Source organism: Takifugu flavidus, chromosome 10, assembly GCF_003711565.1.
Source record: "Takifugu flavidus isolate HTHZ2018 chromosome 10, ASM371156v2, whole genome shotgun sequence".
Lineage (NCBI taxonomy): Eukaryota > Metazoa > Chordata > Actinopteri > Tetraodontiformes > Tetraodontidae > Takifugu > Takifugu flavidus.
In genome coordinates, this window is record NC_079529.1 from 10,723,133 (window position 1) to 10,750,886 (window position 27,754).

A 27,754-nucleotide genomic window follows, 5' to 3' on the forward strand; every position below is an offset into this window, starting at 1 on the left:
CTTTTCTTTCCATCCAGCCAACATGTTCAGTTTCTACTAGAGGTGATAGTTAGTTGTCCCTGTAGGCCCAGTAACTACTGCAGAAGTTGTCTTGAAGTTTATAGGACTGTACAAATGAATGCTGCCCTGAAGAAGGAGCTCAGCTATCCACCATGTCTCCTTAATGGAAATGTTTGAAATTTCCCATGACAACTCTTGTTAGCATCTCTGGACGAGACGCTGCTTCAGACCACGAGTGGACTGTAAACAACAATGCTGGCAGGATTCACAAACACAGACACCCACACACATTCCTTCTGATAGAAACGCCACATACGCACACACGTGCACGCGCACACACACATCTGTGTAATTCTATCTTTGTGAGGACTTTCAAGACATAATGCATTACCCAGTTCCTTAGCCTTCGAAGTTGAGGACCAGACAATAGATCCTGCAGATTTTCGAACACACACACAAACACACACACACAGACACACACACACACACACACACACACACATTTGGTCTGGTTAATTAATACCTCTTCTCATGAGAGATGTTAGTTTCCCCACACTGAGAGTATTTCCGTGAACACACTCTTCGCCTCCTCCATACTTGTTTGGAAGCACTGGGGAAACCGTGCAATGTCCGAGGTGGCTGTTTCTCTGTAAACACACTAGTAGATGGGACAAGACGGTGATTCAGACTTATCGCCACTTCCCTCCCCCCAACGTCTTCACTCGACTTCCCCGAAATTCGTTTTTCCCTGTGTGAAATGAAGCGACAGGAAGTTGTGTCAGTGGTCTTCTTTTGCTCTGGGCAAACCCAAGTGTGGACAGTTTTAAATGTGCTAAAAAATGTGTTTACAATAATAAAAAAGCCGTGTCATTATTAATCTGAGACATCAAAACAAGTTAAAGCGCGCCGCAGCGCCGGAGCCCAACGGTTCTCCAAATTAAGACCACATTTTACTCATAAATCTGAGAAGAAGCAATGGTTGGTGCTTTGTCCTGACTGCAGATGAATGAATGAAGGAAAGCCAAAACGTACCAGATGTTGAATTTTCTCCTCTGGACGTCAGTGCTGGTGTGTGGCTGCACCATAAAACAGAAACATCTCCCCAACTTTTAAATGAGCGAACAAAAATCAACAGTAAAATTACAACCAGGGTGTAAACTGTGTGTTAGCATCGCTATGAAGCCGATGTGTTGTTGATAGTTTAGTCACTGCCAGTAAAGTGTGACAATGTGTCATTTCACTTTCTAAATTTGACCTCGCTTGATTAATACATTTTAAAGAACAAAGGAAAATCAGAGATTAAATGTTTGGATCTGAGTTGAATACCATGAATTCCTAATAGACAAAAGCTCATTAATGACATTAAAACATAAAAGCCTCAGGACAGTTGTATGCCATAGGACTGTTTCATACTTTGTGAATAAAAATAACTTTTCAACAATAATCACCAAAGTACAAAAGACACATGTGGTGCAGTAAGATTAAAGCCTGGCTTTAATCTTCTTTGATCTTGCTCAGGCAAAGGTGTGACTCCCAGATATAAATGCAGATATAGGGTTAATCCTTATATATGTTACATTTGTGTGAAGGACAAACTACTTATTAACAAACAGCATCGAAACACCATTTAACACAATTAACACAATGCGTCACAGCAAGAAGAAGAAGGAAAGCCTTAAGCGTTCCCTGGAGGACATCAGAACCCTGATTCAAGCGTTTGTAGAGCAGCTGACGGAGGATCAACATGAGTCGCTCAGAACAGGCTCTCCCAATAATTCCACAAGGATCCAGCTGGCAAAGCTGCTGATTGACATCCTAACGTCCTTGTCAAAAATGTGCAAGACCCATGATTCACGCATGACGGAGGAGAAGGTCAGAGGCCTGCTGGGAAACAGTCTCCCCCAAACGTTCGCCACTGTTCTGAACACTGAAGAAACTGCCAGCTCAGCAGATGTTGAGAGCCTAAATCGCCTAATAGGTGCAGAGGTCACAGAAATGGTCAGAAGTGAGGAGTCAGATGTTTCCGGTCACATGATTCCAGCCAACAGACTAAATATGATCGTGGAAGAAACAATCAAAATGATGCAGAGCTTTGTGGGCAAAATGAAGAGAAGAGTGTTTTCGCATAAAGACCAACAAAATAGGCTGCAGGATGTCAAACCCACATCAGTTGTAGGACATCAGCTCGTAGAAGAGAGGGGGTGGTTGGAGGGCCGAGGAACCTCACCACAGGGATTTCTATCTAGACCCAACAGCCCTGTGGGGTCTGTCCTGCTGGAGGAGCTGAATGGCATCACGTTGCCGCTGCTCCAGGACGTCCCCGTGGCTCAGGCCGAGGTGGTCTACCAGCAGACCTCCGAGGAGATGAAGGTTGTCCTTGCAGACCTCACAGAGCACAAGGTCAAGAGCAGAAGGGCGTTTAAATCAGCTATGGCCAAAGTCAAAACATTCTTTTGCAAGACTTTTGCAAAAGCCCTGATTCACTGCAAAGTGGCAGAACTTAAGGCCGACCACCAATCTGTGCCCAACGTGGAAAGCAAGACCTCGCTGCAGATGCTCGCGGAGAACGTCGACTCTCTCCTCAACAGTCTGGAATCTGAGGGGGTGCGCCAAGAATCCGAGTGCCTGTTCAACTGTGATGATCCAAATTTCACGGGGCAGTTGTTCGACGTCATCCACAAAGGTGTGACTGAAACCGAAGACAACGAGACGGCCGTGGAGACCAGGATGGTCCTGGCTCCCGACCACAGCTCCATCGAGGCCGACATCAGAGACAAGATGAACAAATTCCTTGTCTTAACGTCTTGGTGGATGAATACGCAGCTTGGGAGCTGCTGTGAAAGGGTGATGATTACTTTAAAGCACAGCCAGAAGAGAAAACCACAAGCTTTGAGGAGCCTTCCAGAATATCCGATCAGCCAAGACACCGAAGTCAAACCAGAAACATGGCAGGAGGAGGAGGAGGAGGAGGAGGAGGAGGAGGAGGAGGAGGAGGAGGAGGAGAGGAGGAGGAGGAAATGTCTGACCAGCTGAAGGTTGAGAGTCAGGTGGTGTCCACACCCCTTCAAAGTGAAACCAGGGAGCCAGAGACGCACAAGAGCAAAGACCTGGAAGTCGAAATTCGACTGGATGAGAAAATGAAAGAGGTGCAACAGAAAAACCTGAGAATTTACGTGGAGACGCTGGTGCAGCTCCTGGTGAACAGACTTGTCCAGAAAGCAAAGTTTGCTGTTGAGGAACAGGCCCGCATCATTCTGACCCTGAGCAAAGCAACGTGCGCACGATTAGAGCAGTGTGCTTCCATGGAGTTGGACCCGGAACGGCTGAGAGGCCTCGGAGACCGCATTTACAAAGACTTGTGCCGGGAATTCAGCAGCGCCGAAAATATCTTGTTTCTACTAGCAACCGATGACGAATCGGTGGTCAGCTGTGCAGCTACAATGATCCAGTACCGCATGACCTGCCCAAAGAAAAGTGGTCTGATCTGCAAGTGGGTCAAACATATCGCCAATATGTTCCGAACATGTTCCACGGGTTGACAGACAGTCTGGATAGAATTCAAACCAGGTCCAGTTCAGGGAACCGGGCTGCTTTTGGATTATGTAAATTATGTATGAATCAATCAATCTCTCAACTAGAGCGGTAACCTGGGCCAAGCCGATACTACCAAACACCTTAAGGGACGTCAATACATGGTTGTTACATGTTCTGTTGCCTTTTATGGGCCATAACTTTATGACTAACTTTACAACAAAATTCATAAATCCTTTTAGATTTCTCTCACATTGATTTTGATCGGGGTTTCTGTCGAGTGGTCCCTGGAGGACCAGCAGAGGGTCCATCTTTAAGCTGTTAAACTTCCACATTCTCTCAACTTTACAGAGATTCGGATGTTAAGGAAGGCGATGATTCGGATAAAAAACGATGTTTAACCTTTGTCATTGTTGTTCAAAAGAGGAACAAATGAGTTTTCCATTGATCGTATTATCAGAGTCAACCTGTTAAATGTGTTTAAGATACAAACATGCAAATTAAAAATGTTAAACCTTTAAAAGTGACTGAAAATGGCTCTTGATTGTTGGTCTGCTCAGACCTCCCTCATTCTCGCTGCCATGGAGGGAGTCCCATAGTCAGACAAACATTCCAATTCTGAACATTTTATAATCACATACAAATATAATCTGCAATAAATGATTCATATAGTTGATCTGATTCACCAGCAATCAGGTCAGACGGTAACTCAGGGAAATCCCAGTTTCTCAGCACATTATTGGAATGGGACAGATGTCTGAGAGCAGACAGACACACAGACAGACACACACACACGCGTATCAGGGCGCCCCACACTGAGCCACTCGTCCTGACTCAACACCATAAAGCTGGCGTCCCATCATGCTTGGCGGCAGCATCAGTAGTGAGAAATCCTGGCAGGATGACATGATGTGACATCACACACATGAAATTAGGAGCAGACTGACAGTGTGTGTGTGTGTGTATGAGAGAGAGAGAGAGAGAGAGAGAGAGAGAGAGAGAGAGAGAGAGAGAGAGACACACCTGTGGGGTGGGGGCTGGGTATACATGATGTCTGTAATTAACACACAAATCACACACTGCAGTTTAATTCCAGCAAGACAGACTTCCTCACGCTCTTTCTCTCATACACACACACACACACACACACACACACACACACCACACACACACACACACACACACACACACACACACACACACACACACACACACACACACGGTGACAGAGCAGCCCGCAGGCCTGCTGTCTGACAGGACAGTTTAGTGGTCTCATTAGCAGTGCGCGGAATGCCAACAGATAATTAACCAGGAGAGATGAAGCCAGGGAGGCCGGCTGAGTCTCAGCAGTAAAACGGGAGAGAAGGGACATTTTTTAGGACCCGCTGAAGTAAGAAGATGACACCAGAGGAGAAAACGATGAGTTTTGTCCCGTCTGAAAACACGAACACATCAAACACTTTCACCCAACAGCTTCTCTGTTAATCCTCTCCGGGGGGGAACCGTTGACAAGCCTGTCGGAGGTCACAGAACATCACATGGCTTCATATTGATCCTTTATTAGCGGCTCAGAAATGGTGTAGTCCACCAAGAGGGTAACCCACGTAGATACAGAAATAAACGAGACGGACGTCCTAATTTCTCCGATATTCCTGCCAGAATCACTCCCGAATGACGAATTCTCTGAAAAGTTCTGACAAAACAACCTTTTATTGGATGTTAGGTGTGAAAGTATATCATGAGAACAGATGTAAAAAAAGATGATTTATAAAAGAAAAGAATAATCTGGTGTCAACAGAGGAGTGTGACCTGAGAAGCTGATAATGAGCGTTGGGGGGGGGGGGGGGGGGTCATACACATTTTTGTTTAGTTGCTTCACATTTACGTGGCGCCCTGACAGCCTGCAGACACACGTGCTCATCACGTGACGTCTGTCTCCTGATGAAAGAGAACCAGATGCCAGTTTTGGAGCCTGGCAGCCGACAGAGACTGGAGTTTGACAGAGGAAAGGTTTGGCCGCGTGGCACCGTGGCTGAAATATTTACTGCCCGTTATTAAACATATTCTGACCCTCGTCTCGTAAACAGCTGGTTCGCTGGCCAACAGTAAAACCTCCATCGGAACGACCCGAGTTTGGAAGGTTGATTATTTTGGCTTTCACAGTAAACCAAGTTGATGAACGTCCATGTTTTTAATCTTTATTCTTTTTTTTTTACTAATTCAGGAACAGTGGCAGGTGATGACAAACATGTCAGCTTGTTAAGTTGCTTTTTTCCAGAGGACCCCGTCATGGGTGGCAGCAGACGTGTGGTGCAAACCCCGACGTCCTGGAGACGCACCTCAGCCGCTGCTTCTGGTTCCAGCTGACTTTTAATACAGAAACACAATCTGGACTTTTGGACACAGTGTAAACGTTGTGTGTCTCCATGCAGATGACACAGGATGGTAACTAAGGCAACTTCAGCAGGATGTCTCTCCCTAACCTTCGACAAGCCCGCCTCCCCGTCCACAAACTTGAACTTGAGCCGGACGTGGACAAAGATGTATGGCAGGAGGGAACACCAGGAAACTGCTCAACGTTTCCTCCCGCTGAGGTTCGTTCAGAGCAGCAGACGAGCAGGAGAGGATGGGAGGGGAGCCACGGACGCTCCGCTGCTCAGCCAAACAGGCCTGGAGTCCTCCAGTCCTATAAACAAGCGTCTCGGAAGTGGCAGGTCGTCACCTTCTCCATAGAGTCCAGAGGCCACGATCAGGGGCTGAGAGCAAGACAAGCGTGGGGGCGTGGCCTCAGTCAGAGGGGACCGGGGTGATACAGATGTGCAGGAAGTTGTCGGGGTGACTCAGGTGTTCACTCAGCCACTGCAGGGGCGTCTCCAGCAGCGGCTCGATGCCGTGGATCACCACCTGGAAGTGTTTCTGCTTACCTGCAGGAAGAAGGAGAGCCTGTTAAAGAGGGTTAGCGCACCTTTTCATTATAATGTGATTTTACAGTAAACGGCAGACATTTGTAGGCTGACGGTCTCTTTAAAAACACCCTAACATTTTTAAATACATGTTATCCAGTTGTCAGTTGGAATTCTTCTTGTTTATTTCATGGCAACAACAAAGAGAGGAGGATGCCTTTTAAAATACCACATAAATCAGAAAAAAACGGAGGAGTGGAAGGATGAAGGGACAATGAGAGAAAATAGATCGCGGAGAAAAAAAGCAGATGAACTGTCAAAGATGGCAGAGAAAAGAGGAAGTGAGCTGAGGTGAGAGAGACCACATCACACACACACGCACGCACACGCACACACCCACACCCACACACACACACACACACACACACACACACACACACACACACACACACACACACACACACACACACACACACGTACCACAGAGATGGCGTCAGGGATGAAGCTCACCGGAGTGACAGTTGATTGTTTTGCGCTCACCGTTGACACAATCACAATTTTGAACTTTCACTCTGACGGTTAGTACTTTCGGACTGTGAGATTCTCTGGCCACCCCCCACCAAGAGACCGAGAGCGGGAGCATTGGCACCGACCTGCTGCTGCAGCCAGAGCCGTGCTCAGAGCAGCTGCACAGTCAATGTTGTGTTCGAGACTAAGGCTGCCTGCCGGAGACTCGGTAGCACAGAGGTTTAGGAAAGAGCGGGTCACCTGTTGCATTGTGGGAAAAGTAGCCCGTATATTGTCCGGGGCCTGCTCGCTTCAGTTTCTCCTTCGCATATTCAAACATTTAAAAGACTAATAAAAGAAAGACACAACTTTTTTTTCCCATTTTTGACAGTTTTCTGCCACTTTGCATTTTGAATTTAAAAACGTATTATTTAAAATGGTGAAAAATGACACATTCACTTGTTTGTACACATCCCATTTCCTGACACTGGCTAATTGTTTCCACAAACTCACCCATTTAAATAGTGATTTCGTTCTTTCACACCAAATATGTTTGCATTTAGGCATGAAAACACAGCTGTTTAGATCAACTGTAAAACAGAAAATATGTTCCGGCTGCTCGTTAAAGTGCATTAATGTCGGTTTAATAAAACCATCGAGCTGTAGAGCATAGATGCTGCGGTGTGAAGAAATGAGCTGCAAGAAAAGTCTGAAAGATGTCCTTCCTGCATGTGCATGAGAAACAAGTTGATAGGCCTTTTCCCATATCACAAACACACACACACACACCCAATGGTATGACATTTTAGACCGTGTGTGTACACGTAATATCAGGAGGACGGTTGAGACAGAGACTAACTGACGGTCTGAGACGTGGCTCCTCCCCACACCTGCTCACTCTGCCAGTAGCGGGCACGCGACTTCTACAGAGACAAATATGTATTGACGGAGGCAAAGACGTACAGAGAGATGTGCTTATGCCGAGCATTTCAGATGTGCAGATCAGGATAGAGGAAGGCTGCTGGCTCTCCAGTCACAGTTTTCCATCATTTAATGAGTGATATGATCACAGGTGAGGCCACAGCATGAAAAATGGGTGAGGGGGGGGGGTTAAAGTTACCAAAAATGTAGTCGCTATTACTGTAACTACCAACATTAAATGTTAAACAAATGGAGTGAAAATGGAATTATACAAAACTCATTGCTCATCAATGTGGACAATATTGAAAGAAAAATATACTGATACTCTACATGTGGTGCCCCCTTGTGGGCGAGACCTCGTGGATATGCGGTTATTTGGCTTTTTATGTGTTTTGACCCTTAAGGTTTCCTGTAGCTGCCTTGTGTAATATTACAGCAGAACTGTGCTAACATACACCTGAAAGGAACTGAACCAGACAGACAGTAGATTTTCACTTTTAAAAGGTTAAAACTGCAGTCCGTCAAAAATGAAAGAATTATTTCACTGTGAGTGAACACTTTTATACGTGAGCCTCAAAAATGGATAAGAGAAAATGTGAGAAGGGGCAGGAAAAAACTTTGTTTTTCTGGGCTGAAACAAACAAACATGGACAGAGAGGGCGTGTGCTTCCAGTCTCACTATGACAAATAGGAAAATACAGAATGACCACGCCTGTCATACACACACCCACACACACCCACCCAGAACCATCTTTTTAAAAGTGAGTTTTGCTCCTTGAACATGGCTGTACTGGTTTGACAGAAGCTGCTGGGTGAAACACGCTTGTCAGGACCCCGTCCGTCAGAGAAACGCGTTTCTTCACCTTCCTGCTGGGCTCAGGTACAACTGTCAGCAGATTAGTCATGATGAAAGTCAACAAGAAGGAAGAATCTGGGTTTTTCTTTCCTCCAGTTGAAGCAATGCTCGATCTTGTGAAACGTCAAAGCTCTGTTGCTGAACGGTCTTTACAAGCAAAGACGGGCCTGAGGCACAAAAACTCCATTATGAGGCTTTCAAGGATGAAGTGATGCTGGTGTGTTGAATAATGAGTCTATTACTGAGAGCCATAAATCCTTAAACATGGCTTTATTGTAATATCAATGTCTTAACTGCTTTGTTTGTCAGTAAATACTCTTTTTCCCTGGCTTCAAAGTGTGACTAAACCTTAAGACATTTAAAAAATACTCAGCTTTCGCTAAACCCTTATTTGTTAGTGATGTTAGTCTTTCTGATCCCAAAAAAGCTTATTTACACAGTCACAGTGTAATTCAAATGCCACAGCAAAGGGGGCTGCTGGGACCAACCACGCTTTCAAAAATATCAATAAATCCAAAGCAATGAAAAACAGCAGTTAATTTCTGGCTGAAAATGTCGAATTTGTCTCAAATACACAAAGACCCGCTCCCTGTGGTCGCATCGTAAACGACATCCAGCCAAGATGACATGTTTCAGCAGCAACCAAAGCCACCCGCTCGTTAGCACGACCACAGTGGTGCGTTCTCCTCGCAGCCAAAGATGGCCGGACTGTTGCACTGGCGTCTGCTCCGACCCACCACCTGCTGTAAAGGGATGACCCACTCAGTGGTGGACAACACAGACGAGGGGGAAGACGATGTGGGAAGTCCAACTGGGACAGGAAGATGCTACCAATTACTCCAACGGCCACCGCTGATGATCGACTGATCAAAGCTGGGCAATTCAGCTCCCTCGAAATCCCTTCACAAGTGTGCTGATGATAACGGAATCAGGTGACACGAGTCTTAAACACAATGCAAAGAACATTAGTCCTGGACGGGAGACCCTGGTTGTCATGGGGAAGAATCTATCTAAATCTAAACATCTATTACAAACTCTTCCACCACAGTTTCAGATTACAATACTTATACTAATAAAAACAAGCCTACAATAAACAACTGAAAACCATTTTTGTAGCCAAGTGTGATTGTAAAGATAAAGCTGGTGTTGCTTCACAGACATCCGGACTATGTACGGGAAAATTGGACAAAGAGAATTTGAAAGCAAAAGATTCAGCTGATGAGACTTTAATCAAGAATGGCTGCAGACGGTACACAGGCCTTCGACTCATTCTAAATTCCCCCTCAGTCACGCATACACGCCTGCACACATAGTGTATGAACCATAGCCCACTATCTGCTGTATCAAAACAGCCACTGAAACCCCAAGAAAAGGGAGGGGTAGAGGTGGGTGTAGGATGGGGGCGGGGGGTTCCTTAGGTTATTTACAGCTGCAATCAATAAAAGACGACCAGAATTTTTCATTTTTCATGAGCTGTTTGGGTTCAGCTCCGTTTGAGCATAAAAATAAAACTCTTTCCTTATGAGAATTGTGTTAGGACACGAAGGTGCGTGACTGTGATTTTGCGTGTTCGATGATGCACCTGCTTCAGAAAAACAGACTCAGGTCACAGCAGACAAACAGCTGCTTTGTTGCAACATGTAAGAGACGCAGAATAATCAGTTTCACCCTTTCATGGACGCCTCTGGGAGTCCCCTTCTTCTTAATTCAAACCATCTCTGTGAATTTGCTGCCTCTGTGGGTCCCACCGAGGTCAGCGTCACTCCTACCCAGACATAATACAGGAGGGGGGGGGCTTGTATGAAGCACATTTGATGTTCGAAAGATCAGAGTGAAGTGGAGCACCTCGGGTCCCCCCCATCCTCTGAAGGCTTGAACAATACTACCTGCAAACACGACAGGCACCACAACCCCCTCGGTCCCTGCAAACGCGCCTCAGATGCTCTAATCCAAACACACCGCCATAATCTCCTCATATCACTGGAGACATCTAGCAGTAGAGGAAGAGGGGACACCAAACAAACAGAGGGAGACAAAAGGAACACTTTCACCTTGATCAGCCGGGCAGGCTGGCAGACTCCAGAGGGAGGAGAGCAGAGCAAAGCTGCGATTTAAAGTCAGGGACATGAAAGACGGCTGCAGCAGACAAAGACGACGTTGGAAGCTACACCTGAGAAAGCGATAGAGGATCAAAGCAGGCAGAAAAGACTCTTAGATCAGGAAAACCACAGAGCCAGAGAAGCAACAGGACAAGAGGAAGAGACTAAAGTGTGGACCGAGACAGAAGATATGGCACATCTCCCCCTGATGTATGATCTGCCGGGGGGATTATCTCAGACTCCACAGGGCATCAAATACCCCATTTCCTGGCTAATATATCTATATTTTAATTGTCCTCGCAGTACAGATGTTTGTCAGAGAGAAAAGGCTGCATGTGTGAGTGTTGTGAGGCTGCTGCACGATTATCACATATTTAGACGAGAGGGTGAGAAAATGAACATGTGGGACGGGCAGAAGGACAGACAGAGGCCGGAGAGGGAGTGGCGTTAATGGTACTGTCTCCTGGGTGCAGGTGAGTCTCCTGCGGGTCCTGTCCTGAAACACTATTGTCTCCTTATCTACTTCCTCTCTCCCCAACTGCAGACAGTGTGTGTTTAGACTGCCGCTCAGACGCTCCATCTCTCCTTTCATTGTCGCCACACCTCTGCCACAGCTGCAACTCAAGCGTCCATCATGATTGCACGTTGCCGTGCGCAGCGACCATATAATAAAATGTCTGTCGTGTACAGATGTGGGTCATAATGTGAAACTGTTGTAACGGGGCAGCACTGCCGACAGCATTAGCTGCTAATAACAATGGATTTATGAGGCAGGTTGTGGAAAACATCAGGTCCTGTGTGTGCACACGTACCATCGCTGGGCAAAGCAGCCGGGTACACTTCCTTCAGCAGGTCACCCAGACTGTGCACGGTGCCTTCAGGTGAGACAGGTCGAAACAGTTTTTGAATGAACGGCCTCTCAATCATTGTCTGAAATGAAATGGAGAGTAGGAAGTTAGCATTCACAATGGCACAACTAAAAATAACAGAGAAAAACACACCATTTTCCTAGAAGTGCGCAGCAAGTGCGAACATTTAGTTTAGTTTCAGTGCTTTGATGAGGCCGGCTGCTCAGAATGTGCCTGATGTAACATGTGACACTGATGCAATTCACTGATCAGATTAACTGTGCGCGTCACAGGCTGCCATCGTGTACAGGCTTGGGTGAAACAACTTCTCGGACCAACAATCACGTTATCTGAGAGAATATCAAAAACAAGATGATTTCCAGGAAAATAAACCCTTTTTTTAACAGTTAGGCAACAGGATGAGAATGTTTGCACAAAGTTAAGTCTTAATGTAATTGGAGAAATACACACATTGGCGACACATTCTTCCAAGGCGTTGACAATCATAGATTGTATAAACAGCATCAGCATGACCAAGAGAGGAGGGGTCACTTAGTTCTGCACAGGACTGAGCACTAAATGTGGGAAATGTAAAGTAAAACGTCCTGATGGGACAGCTAAACAACATGATGTGCACATCAAACATGCTCATGAGTGTTCCGCTCTGCTCAGCAGCCACAAGATTCCGAGAGTGGGAAGAGTGGAAACAATTTGGGAAATCACCTCACAGACATTGAAACCAGTTGGCCACTGTGTTTAGACCTAATCTCCATCCTCAGATTGGTCGTAGACCTTTTGTGAACTTCAGACTGATTCTAATCTGTATTGGCACAGGCACAACTATCCTGAGTCACCACAGCTTTAATGTTCTCTGTAAATATCAGGAGCTTTTCTAGCCTTTCAAATGAAGTTTGCAAGTGAACGCCCGTCTTCATGATTGAGTCCCGGGACACGAGAAAGGGATGGAGTTCATGTTCAGGCACCAGAGGTGGAGTACCTGCAGTTTGCAAGTCAAACAACACAACATTTCAAACTTCCATTGCCTCCATCATTTATGTGGTGACTCTGCCCAGCCCCGGTCATCTGCAGCATGATAAATGGAGTCTCGGACTACGTGTGCGTGCTTTACACAGCAGCACTGCTGGATGGTCAACTGGAGCTGATACCCAAGCTGAGGTGTCAAACCCGAGCTGTCAAACAGGGAGTCTGACACACAATGAGCTCTAATCATGGAGCTGTGAAAAGGAAACCGGCGAGGACGAGGATCAGGTAGCCGAGAGGTAACTACACACCAGAGCCAGGCGCGAAGCAACAAGACGGTGGCGGCGGCAGAGGCGCTACCCTGGAGGTCAGGTTACAGAAAGACTGAGTCACTGACAGGAAGTGTGGCGTTTCAGGCAGGATCACCAGCAGGAGCCCCGGTGGAGAGAGTGCGCTAAGTGACAGCGACTTCATTGCATTTTCAAGAAGCTGACCCTGAATAATTGAGCAGGCCTCCAAACAAAGAAGGCGCTACTGATCCTTGGGGAGAGGGGTGTGATATCGGCTGGATGGAGACACTTTCTTTTCAGCTGCCCTGACACTGAAGCTGGCACAGCAGCACATGAGAGCGAGAAGTCATTATGATGGAGGGGAAAAAGATAAGTCGCTCTCACTGAGGAAGAGCAACTCAAGACGCCTCCTGGTTGATGGAGACTCAATCTGCCTAATTGATCGCAAAACAATGAAGGGTGGTTAGACAGTGCAGAGGGATCCATCTGTTTGGGTTTCCATGCAATGAGAAGGCAGAGAGAAAGGATTTCCACTGAACTTCATCGCCAAATTAAAATTCCATTCTCATCCAGACTTGAAACACACACCGGAGAGGAGAAACCCAACACTCACTCCTTCATTATTCACTGCTCTGGTGTTGGAGGCAGGTTCAGTTGTTGCACTTTACCATAGTTCACTGCAAATCAGATGTTTTTAGCTCCACCGGGTCAACAGAGGAGCGTTCAACCACATTCAATTTGATGTTTTCAATTCAGAGGCTCTAAAACGACCCACTGACTTAACCTAACTAGGAGCTCAAATGAAAAAATCCATTCATTTAACATCTATTTATCTAAGAGACCCTCTGTCTCCCAACACCGGCGGTAGCCAACACGTCATGATAGAACCAGTAAAAGACCAGTAGGTATGACTGATGGGGTCATCTTAGAGAACCAAACAGAGCAACTGCAGTAGCTGCACCTATTACTGTGAAGGAACGCCGACGGCAACGGGGGATAAGTCAACATTTCTGTGACTGTCTGCACACTCACCGCCCCCCCTCGTGTCTCAGTGAGCTATTACACAAGCTCAGAAAGGTAATGAACATGCTAAACGTGAGTGGATCCTGCATTGGGGGTTTCTGAGCAGCGGCTGAGTCATGGAGGGAGTCGGGGGGGGTAAACCTGCAGAGCAACAATGGAAGCCATCTCTAAATGCAGGGTAGTCATTTTCACTTTCCGTGCAGCTAGACTGTCGGGCCCCTCCGGCTCCTTGAATCACGCCGCGGCGTCGCTGAAGGAGCCAAACAAGTTCTGCCCCCAGTCAAGGCAAAGGGTGCGGCGTGCACGGCAGCGCTCAAAGAACAGAGATAAAGGGAAAGCATCCCAAGAGACAAAAACACTTGAATAGAACTTGTGAACTCATGACGTCTGCACACGCTGAGACGCACCATAAAAGTAAGAGACATTATTTAGCTTTATCTAAACTGAGGGACGCAAAGTGGAAACACGGAGACACAAATGTGCCGCCCGCGCACACGAGGTGTCTTCAGCTACATGAGGAGGCCAGACGGAAATGAGCCCTCTGTTATTTGGACTGACTGTTGTCATTAATTCTGTCTGCATCAAACACAGCATGTTATTTTCACCAAAGACCACAATTGGGCTTTGAAGGACTCTGAGCAACCGTGTGTGTGTGTGTGTGTGTGTGCGTGTAGCGCCACACAGCTTTGTTCTCTGTGTTTCTGTTCAGTCTGGAACTGTCTGATGCGTCTGATGATAATATCACCACGACACTCCTGGTCTCTGAGCGGCGGCGTTCCCTGACATAATGAACAGGTGGTGAACGGGAGACTTCTTTGGATAAAAACCATGTCCACTAAAACCAGACTCACTTCCTGTATCGTAATAAAAAAACATTTTCATGCAGTTGAGAGCTTTGGAGTTGAAACCAAACCCTTGAAAGTGGTTTAAAGACGAGGCAGAAAACCATTAGTGGGTGTTTTCAAGATACTGAGCAGATTTAGTTTCCATTCTCTCCCATCCATGTAAATATTTAGCAGTGTGCAGGATGGAAACCACTCCAAAACCATCTGCGTATTTCAGGGAATGTTGCCCTTTCTACTATCTTTGGAAATCAGAATGATATTTTTACATTCTTTGATGTTCGTACTGTCATCAAAAAAAAAAAAAAAGAGCGTGGAAACTTTTACTCCTGCGTCAAAACAGTAAATTTTGGGTTCGTTCGAGCCGCCGCAGCGACATGGTTTTTCACAGCTGCAGCAAGTGCGCGTCTGAGAGGGAGGCTCCTCCTCGCGGCCGCCACTTTAGAGGCTTTTCTACTGAACACAAGTATGCTTTGGTTGCTTGAGAATGCCCTGAAGATGTGAGAGGTAGAAGGAAAGAGGACCACTGTGCTTCTAGCCCTGCTGCTTGAGCCAACTCCATTCTCTCCCTCCATTTCCTTGAGTTGATCTGTGCTTGTCCTAACAGGCCCTCTGATACTTCACTTCTGTGTCAGACTCACGGGAGACCGTCAACATGTTTTTGGTGCAAAGATCCAGACGGTTTTCCAAACGCTTTCCAGAACAGACTGAATCCAGAATCCAGCTTCAGTGGAAAGACAGCTGCTGGCGGCGTGCTTGTCACGACTGAGCGCACGGGGAAGACATCACTGTGCTTCTTCGCACTTTTCTGGAGAGAAACCTTAAACATTTCACTCCAAGTGTGGTGCTTTTCCCCCGACGTCTGGATCACAGCGTGATAATGATTTCCAGGTGACAATCAGCCACTTGTTCAGCCTTTTTCTTCTTTTTTGTTGTTGGTAGAAAGGGAAACTGCACCTGAGTCAGGATAAAGTTGGGCTTGAAAGAGAACGCTTATCTGCCTAAACTGGACGGGACAGAGTCGTGAGACTCGTCCACCATCCCACCTCCATTCAGACCCAGGAGAGCCGCAGGTCGAGGCCTTAGATTGCCTTTAAAGGCCAGATAATCACGTGTAAACTTATATAATATTTCAGACAGTTTGCAGATGTTTGTGGGTGTCAGGAAGAGCAAAGTTTCCTGGTCCATGTCTGATCAGGAGTATCGGGAATAATTGCCTTCTTCTCATCAGCTGCAGATAATTATTAAAGCTTCTCATGCAGAGTACGGTAAGTTACGATCCGTAACGATGCGTCAGCGTAGGAGGTGTTTTCCCAGATAACACATCATCCGGCAGCCCAGTCGGATCTGTTCAGCAGCCGTCTGGCAACATCTACTGGCCTGTTGGCCAAATGCAGCTTCTGACTTACCTGGTATATTCTGAAGGGGATGTATCTAAAGCCTCCCTCCTCTGTGGAACATTCCATTAGCTTCCTGTTCATGGCCCAGAACTGGTCAAACTTATCTGTGACGAGACAAACCATGAAAAATCTATTTGTAAAACCTTTGTTTTGTTTCAAATCCGCCCAACGCATACGATTTCAAAAACCGTCACAGTTAAATAAAAGGACAGTCCAGATTATTCTAGGATTATCACAAATTCTAAACCTTCATACGCCCCAACCTGTCAGTTAGTTATTGGGTATGTTTGGTAACAACCATGAGGTTGGGACAAATGTTGTGTGTCCCAGTGAGTGCTCAGCATTGTCCTACTGGTCAACATGGATATACTGGCCAGCGGGTTATTGTTGCCTGTTTGGTTGCTCTGGACTCCAGCCAGGAAAGAAGGTGGGTGGAAGGAATCATTTAAGAGGCGCCTGAGCATGTGTAACTCACCACCGGAGAGGTTTAAATGGAGAGTGTTCAGTCAAATTGAGAGGACACCTAAGCAGCATGTGTTACTTTCAAGCCCTCCAACTCCCTCTGCTCTCACTTTCACATGTTTTCTCTCTCCTGAATTAAGTTGTGAGGCCACCCTGTTTATCTCTCTTTTTTTGTTCTGATTTGAAGGTTTGGGGTTAAAAAGGTTTCATCTGTCATTTTCATGAGTAACTTTGGTCTACTACTATTGTCAGTTTCCTTTCAGAAATGGACAGAAAACCCTTTTTAGATGCACCAGTTACTCCAGTTACTACAGCACCTCTCTTACAGGAAACTCTAAGAGAGGTGCTTGTGGTTGTTTTGGGGTTTGTCTTCAAATGTTAAAACATAAAAAAACGGCCGCAGTTTTGATAATTCTATGAAAATACAACTATAAATTCAACTTAATAACAAAACATTCATTTGTCTTGTAATGTATTTTGTTCCTGGAATATTTTAGATGGATGCAGGAAAAATCAGGATGTAAATAAAACCATTTTGTTGCTGAATGGGTAAATCCTACTATCTCTCCATCTGTACATGTGTGAGGCCCACCGTTCTGCAGGCCCATCCACAGCTGTTTGTGGTCTTTCTTCTGCATGTCATTGATGACTTGGCCCTTGTGCTTTAGGGCATCTGCCTCCTTGATGCAGGACATGAAGTGAGCCTCCACCACAGAGCTGGACGGACAGTGGAGCAGGTCACGATCTGGAAAATTCTGATACAGACGCCATCATTTTCTTTATGTGCAGCTACATTATATTTGCCAATAAAGGCCATAGAATTGTTAATAATTTCATGATAGCTGTTACTGATATAAATTACACCCTGTGAAACTACATTAATTAAATCATTCATGTAAAATTTAATCAGATTTTCACTTACAAAGTTACATTTTAATACAGAGGGCATAAGAAAGGACTAAATATAACATTTACCTGGGAAACAAAGTCATTTGGATAGTGCACAGACACAAACTCTCACCTTAAAGTGCACTGTGATGCTCCATGGTAATACAGTGTTGGACGCATGAAAGTCAAACAGGACTCCAATTGGATAGTGCCTGAGAAGATTAATCAAATCCATCTAATTATTAAACAATAATCGAAAACTAATGTTTGGATTTACTTTGATTTTTTTTTTTTTTTTTAAAAGTGGCGCAGGGCTGCTTCGCTACGCTGTTAGTGCCACCTTGTGGCCGACATTTGTACCCGCACCCTCATAACTAATTCATTAGACTCGTTAATCAAATGAATAAAATGAAATTCTCTACAGGCTGGAAATGTCCTGGCATGGACTGATTTTCTGCTGTGGTTCTGAGTGTGGGTGTGAACATTTGACAGGTGTGAGGCACATTAAGCACTCTATATTCAAAGAAAGATATGAGTACAGAAAAGTGGAAGTTTTAGCTAACAGTCAACATCTCGCAGCACTAATCTAATTTCCTGTTAAAAGGGCAATTATTTAGTTTCTAAATACATTCCTGGAAATCCAATACAAATAAGCTGTTAAACAAATATGTGAACACTTCTACAAGCATTTTAGAAACATTCTGAAAACATTACTGTAAGAATGGACTCCGATTCTGTATCATTTCTGGGCCAACACACTCATGTGCCCAGTCTTTTCTGCTGGGAGAACTGGAAATATCAGCTTAGATAACAATCCTTTCTTACCATTTCAGCGGCGTCCCTTCATACTCAAACCACATCTCCTCCACATCGTCCGCCTTCATCACTTTGAGGAAGTGTTTCTTCACCTTGTCTGTAACCAGAGTCAGGTAGCTCACCCTCGGGAGCAACAGCTATAAAAAAGGCAGAGCTCAGGCAATATTTGAGCATGTAAGAACACGGACAACAATCATTTTATTATACTAGAGAAGTGAGTCTTGCTCAGGGTTTGGCTGATGGGGAACTTGATAAGATTAGTGATTATGAGATAATACAATTGCAAGGTACAATATCCATTGCAATAATGCATTTTTATTCCCTCTGTGAGGAAGTGTTACTTAAAGAGTAAAGCAAAAGTTCAATCTGTGCAACAAAATCATTCCCAGGGATAATGGCCACATGTAGGTGGACACAAAAACATTTTGCATTTGAAAGAATAAGACAACAAAACTGCTATGAAACATGAATGTAATGTAACTGCCTCTCCATGAAGCTGGAACAGAGGTTCTTACAGCTTTGGACTCATTTAATATTCTCAACTGAATGTATCAGACATTCTATAGCCGATATATGTAGATTTTCTATCTTCCAGCATCTACCTTGAGAGCCAAATCAAATGCACTTACATAGTAAGGCTCGGCCTCTCTCTCGGTGACCTCGTCCTGGTTGAGGGTGAAACAGGTGGGGATCCGGCCGAACCAAACATCTCTCAACACATCCTTGTCATCTGCCATGCTGCGCTTGCAACCAGTGGCACATAAAGAACCAGCTCGGAAAACACAGACCAGGGCGATGATTGGCAGGTGGCTTCCTGCATCACAGCACAACACAGACCCAAACTTTAAACACAACCCCCGCAATCCGTAAAGAAGCCAAGCACAGCTACATTATCACTTTAACTCATTTGAGTAGCATTAAGCCATTCAGTTGTGTTGTTTATAACGAGACAGGGGTGTTGTTACTAAGTTATAGCTCACTAGAAGGCACATACCCTTCGTTCACTTTGCAAACTAACTTCTAACCTGGCAAACAACGCAGGTGTTGTGTCCATCCTGGCTAGCTTGAAAGCTAGTTCGAGCTAACTTTTAGCTAGTGAGACCATACTGAATAACTGTTTACGTTACATGTGTTTTCGTCTTGGTTCCTGTCCTTTGTGTCCGCAAACAGACATGTATTGTATGTTAAGATGAGTGGGAAAAAAGCCTTACTGTTGGTCGATACTGTAGAGTCGGCCTGAAAGGTGGTAGGGCCGTAACTGTCGGTGTTGTCATTCCCCTGCTGTCACCGGAAAACAGCTGAAAAGCGCTTTCATCACAAAGCAGCGCCCTCTAGCGTCGGCTACGACTGGTTAATTGCAATAACGAATAAACCAAACACTCTTTCCAAACTTAGTGAAGTAAACGAGTCGTCACCAACGCGCAGTATTACGAGCACTGGTATAATTAAACAGTATCACAGAAGGTTTTTTAACTTGTGACTGACGCCATCGACCAACGTCATCGAAATGCGACGCTGCTCACAAACTGCGTAAGAGTATGAGCCGCTTGAATCATTTATATCCACAAACCTGAAGAATGGACAGACAATTGGAGATGGACAGCCTGGAGATGCGTCTTCAGGTTTTGGAGAATCGCATCTACGGCGAGAAAAGGAGTAAGAGCGCAAAACCCATCAAGGTAGGTTGAGAATAATGTGTTCTGCAGCGACTTTAGTAAAGAATCTAGGCCGCTGTTAGCTTAGCTGAGTTAGCAATGAGTGAACGCCCTTTGAATGATAAACATCTATAGATATACATGTAACAGCTAGTCAATGACCCTAAAGACATGTATGTATCAGAACCCAAAGTGTTAACTCATCATCAATACAATTACAATCAATCATGTGTACCTGCTTTCTACATATGGGCGGTTGTATTTGTATGTATTGTTAATGCACTGAAATATTCTTATTGTTTTCTGGAATTTACTTTTCTCTCTATTTGCTTATTTAAATGCACTCACGCAGCCTTAAAATCCGAATTGTGTGGCAGATGTTTAAAACCTTGTTAAAACAATGTGGCCTCTCATATAAAGCATCATATGATTCGGGAACACTTTTATCTTCAGGCTAAATAAAGTGAAGCCACTTTGTTCACTGATATTTCCTAATGTTTAATCTGCTTCATTACTAAACTAGAACTCTATGTGATTTTTTAAAAATGAAACTGAAATACTAGAGTAAACCTCCCATTTATATAATGACTAATTATCAAATGTTGTCAGAATAGTAAAGTGTCATTCTCACTTGTGTACTTTATGAATGTTTATTGCCAGTGTGCTGAATCTTTGGCCAAGATTCAGGCAGGTCTGATCAATACAGGCAACAAGCGGGAACGAGTGAAGATCCTGCACAAGAAGAGTGAGTCAAATTAATTGTAACAGTCCTGGCTAACAAAAGGCATATTTTATTTATTCATTTCAAAGATTTATGAATGCTGTAATTGTCTCAATACAGTCCTTATTTAATGACTATTTAAAAGATTTCTAGCAAATGGTGCCGCAAGTGCTCATTTATAGCTCAGTGTGTTACGTTTGTATTATTAACCACTGACCGTGTTTGTTGATTCTTTGCTGTTGTTGGGGTTGTCGTGCAGTTGAGGACTTGTTGAAGTATTTGGACCCCCAGTTCACAGACCACATCACTTTACCTGATGCTATGAAGTTAGAGTTCATCCTGGCCGGTAAGAACCAGGAAGGACCTGGAGGCAAACAGCAGATGTCTGTGTAAAACTTGTATTTTGTAGAACACCAGTTTATATATTGTGTTTCTCTGCACAGAGGAGGCCTTCCTTTTTTCCCACGCTGCTTTGCTGGAGCAGATTAGCAACATGCAGCCGCTGCTGGACAGCAGCTACATCCGAGGTTAGATTTAGCAAAGGGGAGATTGAAGCAACGCAAATCCTGGCGTCATTTACAGTGTTTAGAAGGTGATGTAGACTAGTCTTTATCAGCTATGTGTCTGATGCGCACAGATGTTCCTGAACATGCCACCAAGCTGCAGCGCCTATCACAGATTCACGTCAGACAACAGGTGGTTGTCTCTCTCCGTTTTCTTTAATATTTAATCCTTTTATGTTGTCCTGACTCCGCTGTGTCTTTCCTTCATAGGACCAAATGGAGGCTCAGTCCCAGGAAGTGAAGAAGCTTTTTGAGGAGTACAACAAAATGGTACGTGGCTTTGATCCACAGGATGGCAGCCATTCTCATCATTACATCTTTAATCCGTGCTCTTTTATGTTTCTCTGCAAAGGGGAAACATCTTTATGCGTCTCCTCGGATTGAATTGACATGAAATCACATGTGTTGCTGTCAGAGTTCAACCCACTGACCCGTGACCTCTGCTTTTCAGATGTTCCTGCTGTCCAAGCAGTTCACACAGTGGGATCAGTCCCTGAGGAAGATAGAAGAAGCCAAAGGCATTCGGCCAGTGGAGTAATGATGATTGACAGCCCTCATGAAGACAAGTGCACAGCAGTGGGAGCCTTAAATCCAAACAGTAGTTCATGTTTAATGAAGGCAGAAAAGGTGCACATGTCAATTTCTTTTTAATTTCTGTCATTTCGTCAGCAGATGTTAGAGGTTCCAGACTATAGACGCGTTCTATGTCTATAGTCTGTGGATACTGTTCCAGTCTGAGGAATTCATGAGTCTTCATCAGTCGTTATAAACATAAACTTACCACCATCGTACTGATTTACCCCATTGTTGTCTCTTGATATCATTTTTGAAACCCTAAATTATCACCATTATTATTTCCTGTGTACTGTATTTTATGTGTTGTCATGTATTATACGGCATGACTGCTTCGTAATAAATATGAATACTTTTCTCTGAATATTGTCTTTACTCTCTTGACCATCAGCCTAAAACATTTAAGACCTGTAAATCCAACCTCATTAGTGTATAGTGCATTTATTAAACAAACGCCATAAATACAATCAACAGTGCAAACATGCCATTTTTATTGTTTAAATGCATTGCTGAATTTGGATAAATGCCTTCTTTAATGATTAGTAAATAATTAAAAGTTGAGAGCTTGCCTTGTTGAAATCAATACATGCCAGGTACCACTACTATCAAGCCTGGCTACGTTTACATTATTTTAATCTTTGATGACACCGTATGTTGCATTAATTGCTTTTAATGTAGTATTTCCTTCAGAAACACAAACACCTCTCGACATGTTGCTGTCAGCTAGCAGAGGGTGCACCAAACCAGAAACGAGTGAGTGGTCTAAAGGAGGCTAGGATCTTTGGCTGCGTGCGAGCGCCAGGAGACGCTTGTTGAGGGAGGGCGGGGCGGATCTGCGAGGAGGCGGAAGCAGCGGCCGGTAGTCATGGACAAGACGGCCGTGGTGAAGGTCGGAGCCGCGGCGAGCGCCAGTGTCTGTGCCCTGTTCGGGGGAGTCGTGCTGGCCCAGTATATCGTGGCCAAGAAGAAACGAGCTGGAAAGAAAACCAGGATTATACAGATGGTAAGTCAAAGCAGACACGCTGGTTTAACGAGAAAGAAAGCGGAAACAGGAAGCAAGTGTGATTTACCTTCAAATTAAAAGTACTTTCACAATACTAGACATTTAAACCTTGACTTGCTATTTAACAATAAAATAATCTCTTAACTTGCTCTGTATCTTTGGATATATATATTTATATGGTATGCTGTCAGATGAGCATACTGTTAATCGGAGTCTTTTTTATAATCCCAATTTACTCGTTACTAATAGACATAATAGCGCCGACCATCTCTTCTTGATTGAAGTAAATTAAATGTTTCAGCTGTTTCTTTCCAAAGATAAGGTTTAAATGAATTATTACAGACACATAGCGTTTCATCTTATGCGTCACACGGAGGACATCGCGCCGTCTGCATTCTTATATTTTGAAAATCAGACCAGGAAGTACTTGTGGTTCTGACTGTAGTGGCGGTTTGGGCCGGCGCCAATAAGAGCCGCGTTTAGAGGTCATCATCCACGCCGCCGTGTGTCACCTGAAAACGTAGACTGCAGATTCATTTTGACATGGATGCTCCTTGGAAACCGTAACAATAAAATTATGGCTGAAAAATTAAAATTAAAATTATGGCTTTCGTTGATAGTGCCGTGCAGAAAACAACAACTCTGGGGCCCAAACTGCAATTCGGCCCATTTTAGTCATCTTTCAAATATGCCCGACCGGAATCAAAGCAACATTCCAGACAGAGACATGTCAAAGAAATAAGGCCACATGTCAAAGAAAGAAGATACATTGTGCCTGTGTTGTTTTGATTATTATTAATGTAAATGATGCACCCTTTATTGGTAAGACTGTGACGCCACAGTCAGGTGTTGGTGGATTTGCTGTTTATGTGCAGGTTTATAGATTGTTACAGTGAAGAATGTTATTTTGTGAACAGTAAATATTTAAACAGACAGTAGATATCAGAGCCCTCAGATTTTATATTTGATATATAGTAACCATAAATGTGTCTCTGCATTAACGAGCAGCTGTATCTCTTGTTTATCCGACAGTTCTGTGCAGATGATAAGTAGCTGTTTAACTTGATTATTGCAATAAGAAATAAACATTCAGCATCAGAGCTGAGGACTTTTACCCTGTTGCAGCAGCTTCAGCTAGAACTTGACTTTGTGCAGTGTTGTAGATAAAATCTGATAATGGATCATGAGGAAAAAAAGGAATCGTCGATGCAGATAAGGTGTGGAGCCCAACACATACCTAAACCAGGGTTGTGGAACAACACAAACGTGTTTTTTTTGAATGCCTGTTGAGTATTTGCATGTTCTTTCTACACCCCTCTGAGACCTGGAGCTCAACAGTTCCAAAAAACAAAGTAAAATGATAAATAACCTTGCTACATAGTATTTTGATGGTCGTTTTGATACAAAATAATTCTACTTGTTCAATCAATTAAAATGTTATATTTCTGCTTTTTATCATCTTTAAACTGCCCTTTGTCATTTGTGTGTTAATGAAGCACTAATGGCTCATTCGAATGGTCTAAAATCCTTCCTAATTTTTAACGTGATTCAGTAATTCATTAATTCTCAGTGGAGCAAACGGCTGCTTATATGTTGTGGTAAAATGGGAGCAAGAGGAAAGGTTTCAGCTGAACATCGTGTTCTTTTCAGAACTACTCGTGGAGCCTGTCATTCCTGTGGTGACCACAAGAGGGAGGTATAGTGTCTGTAGAAAGGTTTGGGATCTGAAACCAGCAGAGCGGTCTTTATCTTAAAGCCAGATGGCTGCCACCATGACAGCCAAAGTCCTTCCTAGTGTGAGTGGGGGCACAGGGCGCTGGTGCAGAAACTTGATAGAAAAATTGCTTCATCTTTCACCTTTAGCATTTACAACAGATCATCAGGTCATCTTCTCCAGAACCTCTAAAGCCTTATGTCGGTTCTTGTTCCTCTAATAATATGTTGTGGTGTGTTACCACATGATAACACACCACAACATATTATTAGAGGTGGCGGTTTGTTACCATGTGATAACGCTGGTACTGTAGTCATTTTTGTCTTTCATCACTGTGAACTCCGACGTCTACAGAGGAGGGTTGGGGCGGCAATGATAAGAATTTGGCATTTTACCAATAAGAAATGTGTCAGTAAATCTGTAGCTAACAGCAGCTAAACAGATGGACACATTCCTTTAAATGTCAGTGGATGAAGAGCTGATAAAGCTCCACTGAACAGTTGGAGCAGTTAAATAACTGATAGTGGATCTCATGTCCTGCAGGTCAGTTGGATCAGTTAGCTAACAGAAACAGCCCATCCTCAGTGACATCCTCATGCTTCCGAGGGACCTAACTGTCCACAAATACGGTTCGTTTTTCCAATGTTGCCATGACGCAGACTCCTCTTGGTCCGACGCTCGGCGCTGATGATTGTCTCCTCCTTTTGCATTCTGTGGGTAAAGCTGGAAGCACTCAGCTGTCTGTGGATCATCGCATTTAAAAGTGTCTCTGTCGCGTTGTAACCAGAGAGCGTTGACCTAGTTTCTTAGGGGTTTCGCTATGTGTAGGAGGAAACACACGGCTGTCTCGGGTTCCAGAGTACATCATGGGCGGCCAACCTGCCGCGCAGCCACGTTCTCTTGAATCGGGCTGACGTGTCACTGTTGTTTAACTTGTTGTTTAATTACTTGTAGTTGAACCTGAGTGAAGGTCATTGTGATAGCAGAGTGTTGACCAAATACAATAAACCTGTAGATAAAAAGAAGTGTGTCAGTATCACAGGAAACAAGGATTGTGTGTGTGTGTGTGTGTGTGTGTGTGTGTTGTGTGTGTGTGTGTGTTAGGGTTAGGGTGTGTACATTAAAAAAAGCCTCACTCAGACCTAACTGTAAAGGTGTTTGAGTCTACCTGACTTGTTTACACTCGTGCGTACACCCGTGCGCCAACAGAAAACACACATTCAGCTGTGGATCCATGTGCATGTGTGCGACGCTGACCCTTGACCCCTGACCTGTTGTACGGTTTCAAGCTATTCACTGCGTACACATGTATGTGTGTGCAGGGCAAATGTGTTAAAAATGTGCACGTTCAGCATTTTGGAGCGCGGCAGTGAGTCCTCTCATCCCCGATTGATTTTAAAGGATTCTGTTCCACAAAGGTCAAAGGTCACCCCTCTGGAATAAGGCCAGATCACCTTTTCTGCTTTGTCCCCATTAATCATCTTATTTATACTCGTGCGTGCGTGTGCGCGTGTATGTGTGTGTGTGTGTGTGTGTTGAAATGGGTCAGCTGATTGCTGTGCACGTGAACTGCACAGGCTAAAGGCGGGGCCATCTGTAACCTACAGTATCTGGGGCCCCGCCCCCTCTCTGTGAATATATAAGCGCTCTGTAGCCAAACAATCTTTTCCTCACTCTTGTTAGAGCTGAGACAACAGACCACGGTAAGTGTGTGTGTGTGTGTGTGTGTGTGTGTGTGTGTGTGTGTGTGTGTGTGTGTGTGTTGTGTGTGTGTGCGTGTGTGTGTGTATTTAGTGGGCTGAGTTCCTGTGGTTATGTCATCCTCTTTATATTTGGAGCTCAAATATGAATCCAGTACCAAGCTGCTGGAGTTATGAACTTGAAATCAGCTGTGTTATTCTTTGTTCATGACTCCGGAACCTTTGACAGGTAACAAGTCAACAGCTGATTCTTCTCTCCTGATACTGGACAGGTTTGTTCATAAATAGAAATACTGTAAAAACAAACTTCCAAGTCTATGACCTGGAGAACGGCGGGTTCTTTTAAGTTTGTTTACATTGTAGTGAACCTCCGGCCCTATTTCCTATTTTTTTGTCTTTGAAAGCTGCACACTAAAAACTTTGAATGTATTGCCTTCATTTCCTTGTCCTGCTCACTTCAGATGCCTCAGTTCGAGAAGACGACGGTCCACATGAGGGACCCCGAGCGGGTGGAGCAGATCATCTGTGATCTCATCAAAGGAGGAGCCTCCAAACTGCAGGTACACCAGGGCTGCCAGGAGGTGAAACAGCGCCCCTGCTGGTGCGGAGATCCGCTGCGCCCGGACCCCGGATATGAGCCATTTCAAACATGTTCTTTGCTGCCTTCCAGATTATCACAGACTTTGACATGACCTTAAGCAAGTTCGCTGTCAATGGAAAGCGTTGTCCAACGTGTCACAGTGAGTATGACATAGTTTCCTCAGAATTATTTCTTTTTTTATTGCCTTAGTGAGATTTCTAGCTGTCAGGACGCTGAACTGCTGTTTGTGGAAGGTGATGCCATCCTGTTTTACACAGATATCATTGATAATTGCAAGCTGGTGACAGAGGAGTGCAGACAGAAGCTGCTGCAGCTGAAAAACAAGTATTATCCCATCGAGATCGACCCTCACCTCACCATGGAGGAGAAGTACCCCTTCATGGTCGAGTGGTAAGGCCGGTTCCGCCTCCAGCAGGTGTAGGCAGCGGTGTTTGTGGCTTCAGCTCCAACCGTGTGTTTGTCTGCAGGTATTATAATTCCCACACGCTACTGGTGGAGCAGCGACTAGAAAAGGACAAACTAGCAGAGGTGGTGAGAGAATCCGATGCTGCCCTCAGGTACGAGACACCCCAGAATCTGCAGGGAGATCTGGGGCCTTGTGGATGGAGGAGTTACTTGTGGTCTGCATGTGTGTGTTGTGTGTGTTAGGGACGGGTACGAGCAGTTTTTCGACCGCTTGCAGAAGTACAACGTGCCCGTCTTCATCTTCTCGGCTGGTTTGGGTGACGTGTTGGAGGAGATCATCCACCAGGCTGGAGTCTACCACTCCAACATCAAGGTGGTCTCCAACTTCATGGACTTTGATGACAATGTGAGTCCACACGCCCGGGTCTCTTCGGCGAGCTCAGACTCACATA

The 27,754-nt window shown here is 44.7% G+C and overlaps 4 protein-coding genes and 1 long non-coding RNA gene across 7 annotated transcripts in view; 3 read left to right on the forward strand and 2 right to left on the reverse strand.

Annotated features, from left to right (window-relative positions):
• tmod4 (tropomodulin 4 (muscle)) overlaps window positions 1-27,754 on the reverse strand; it is a 291,784-nt gene that overhangs the window by 206,082 nt on the left and 57,948 nt on the right. The window lies entirely within an intron of this gene.
• Window positions 5,223-19,780, reverse strand: atg5 (ATG5 autophagy related 5 homolog (S. cerevisiae)). Its single transcript, XM_057044538.1, has 8 exons — window positions 19,579-19,780; window positions 18,997-19,181; window positions 18,377-18,504; window positions 17,685-17,763; window positions 17,256-17,418; window positions 16,211-16,305; window positions 11,630-11,747; window positions 5,223-6,455 (listed from the first exon to the last, which is right to left on the reverse strand). The coding sequence occupies exons 2-8, from the start codon at window positions 19,102-19,104 to the stop codon at window positions 6,319-6,321; spliced, it is 828 nt and encodes a 275-aa protein (XP_056900518.1). The 5' UTR covers window positions 19,105-19,181; window positions 19,579-19,780; the 3' UTR covers window positions 5,223-6,318.
• LOC130532164 (uncharacterized) lies at window positions 7,720-9,825 on the forward strand. Its single transcript, XR_008952269.1, has 2 exons — window positions 7,720-8,013; window positions 8,665-9,825. It is a non-coding gene; the product is annotated as an uncharacterized LOC130532164 (long non-coding RNA).
• Window positions 19,758-22,243, forward strand: dctn3 (dynactin 3 (p22)). Its single transcript, XM_057044542.1, has 7 exons — window positions 19,758-20,046; window positions 20,683-20,767; window positions 21,003-21,089; window positions 21,187-21,270; window positions 21,381-21,439; window positions 21,517-21,576; window positions 21,758-22,243. The coding sequence occupies exons 1-7, from the start codon at window positions 19,945-19,947 to the stop codon at window positions 21,842-21,844; spliced, it is 564 nt and encodes a 187-aa protein (XP_056900522.1). The 5' UTR covers window positions 19,758-19,944; the 3' UTR covers window positions 21,845-22,243.
• Window positions 22,696-27,754, forward strand: part of nt5c3a (5'-nucleotidase, cytosolic IIIA) — a 6,665-nt gene continuing 1,606 nt past the window's right edge. The window contains exons 1-6 of one of the 3 annotated variants that reach the window (XM_057044534.1): window positions 22,696-22,882; window positions 26,758-26,856; window positions 26,967-27,036; window positions 27,155-27,287; window positions 27,365-27,454; window positions 27,546-27,708. In XM_057044534.1, the coding sequence (XP_056900514.1) occupies window positions 22,745-22,882; window positions 26,758-26,856; window positions 26,967-27,036; window positions 27,155-27,287; window positions 27,365-27,454; window positions 27,546-27,708 (693 nt within the window). In that variant the 5' untranslated portion in view covers window positions 22,696-22,744. Of the gene's footprint in view, window positions 22,883-26,244; window positions 26,300-26,417; window positions 26,569-26,757; window positions 26,857-26,966; window positions 27,037-27,154; window positions 27,288-27,364; window positions 27,455-27,545; window positions 27,709-27,754 lie in introns of those variants that run through there. The other 2 variants (XM_057044535.1, XM_057044536.1) reach the window with 2 other exon arrangements.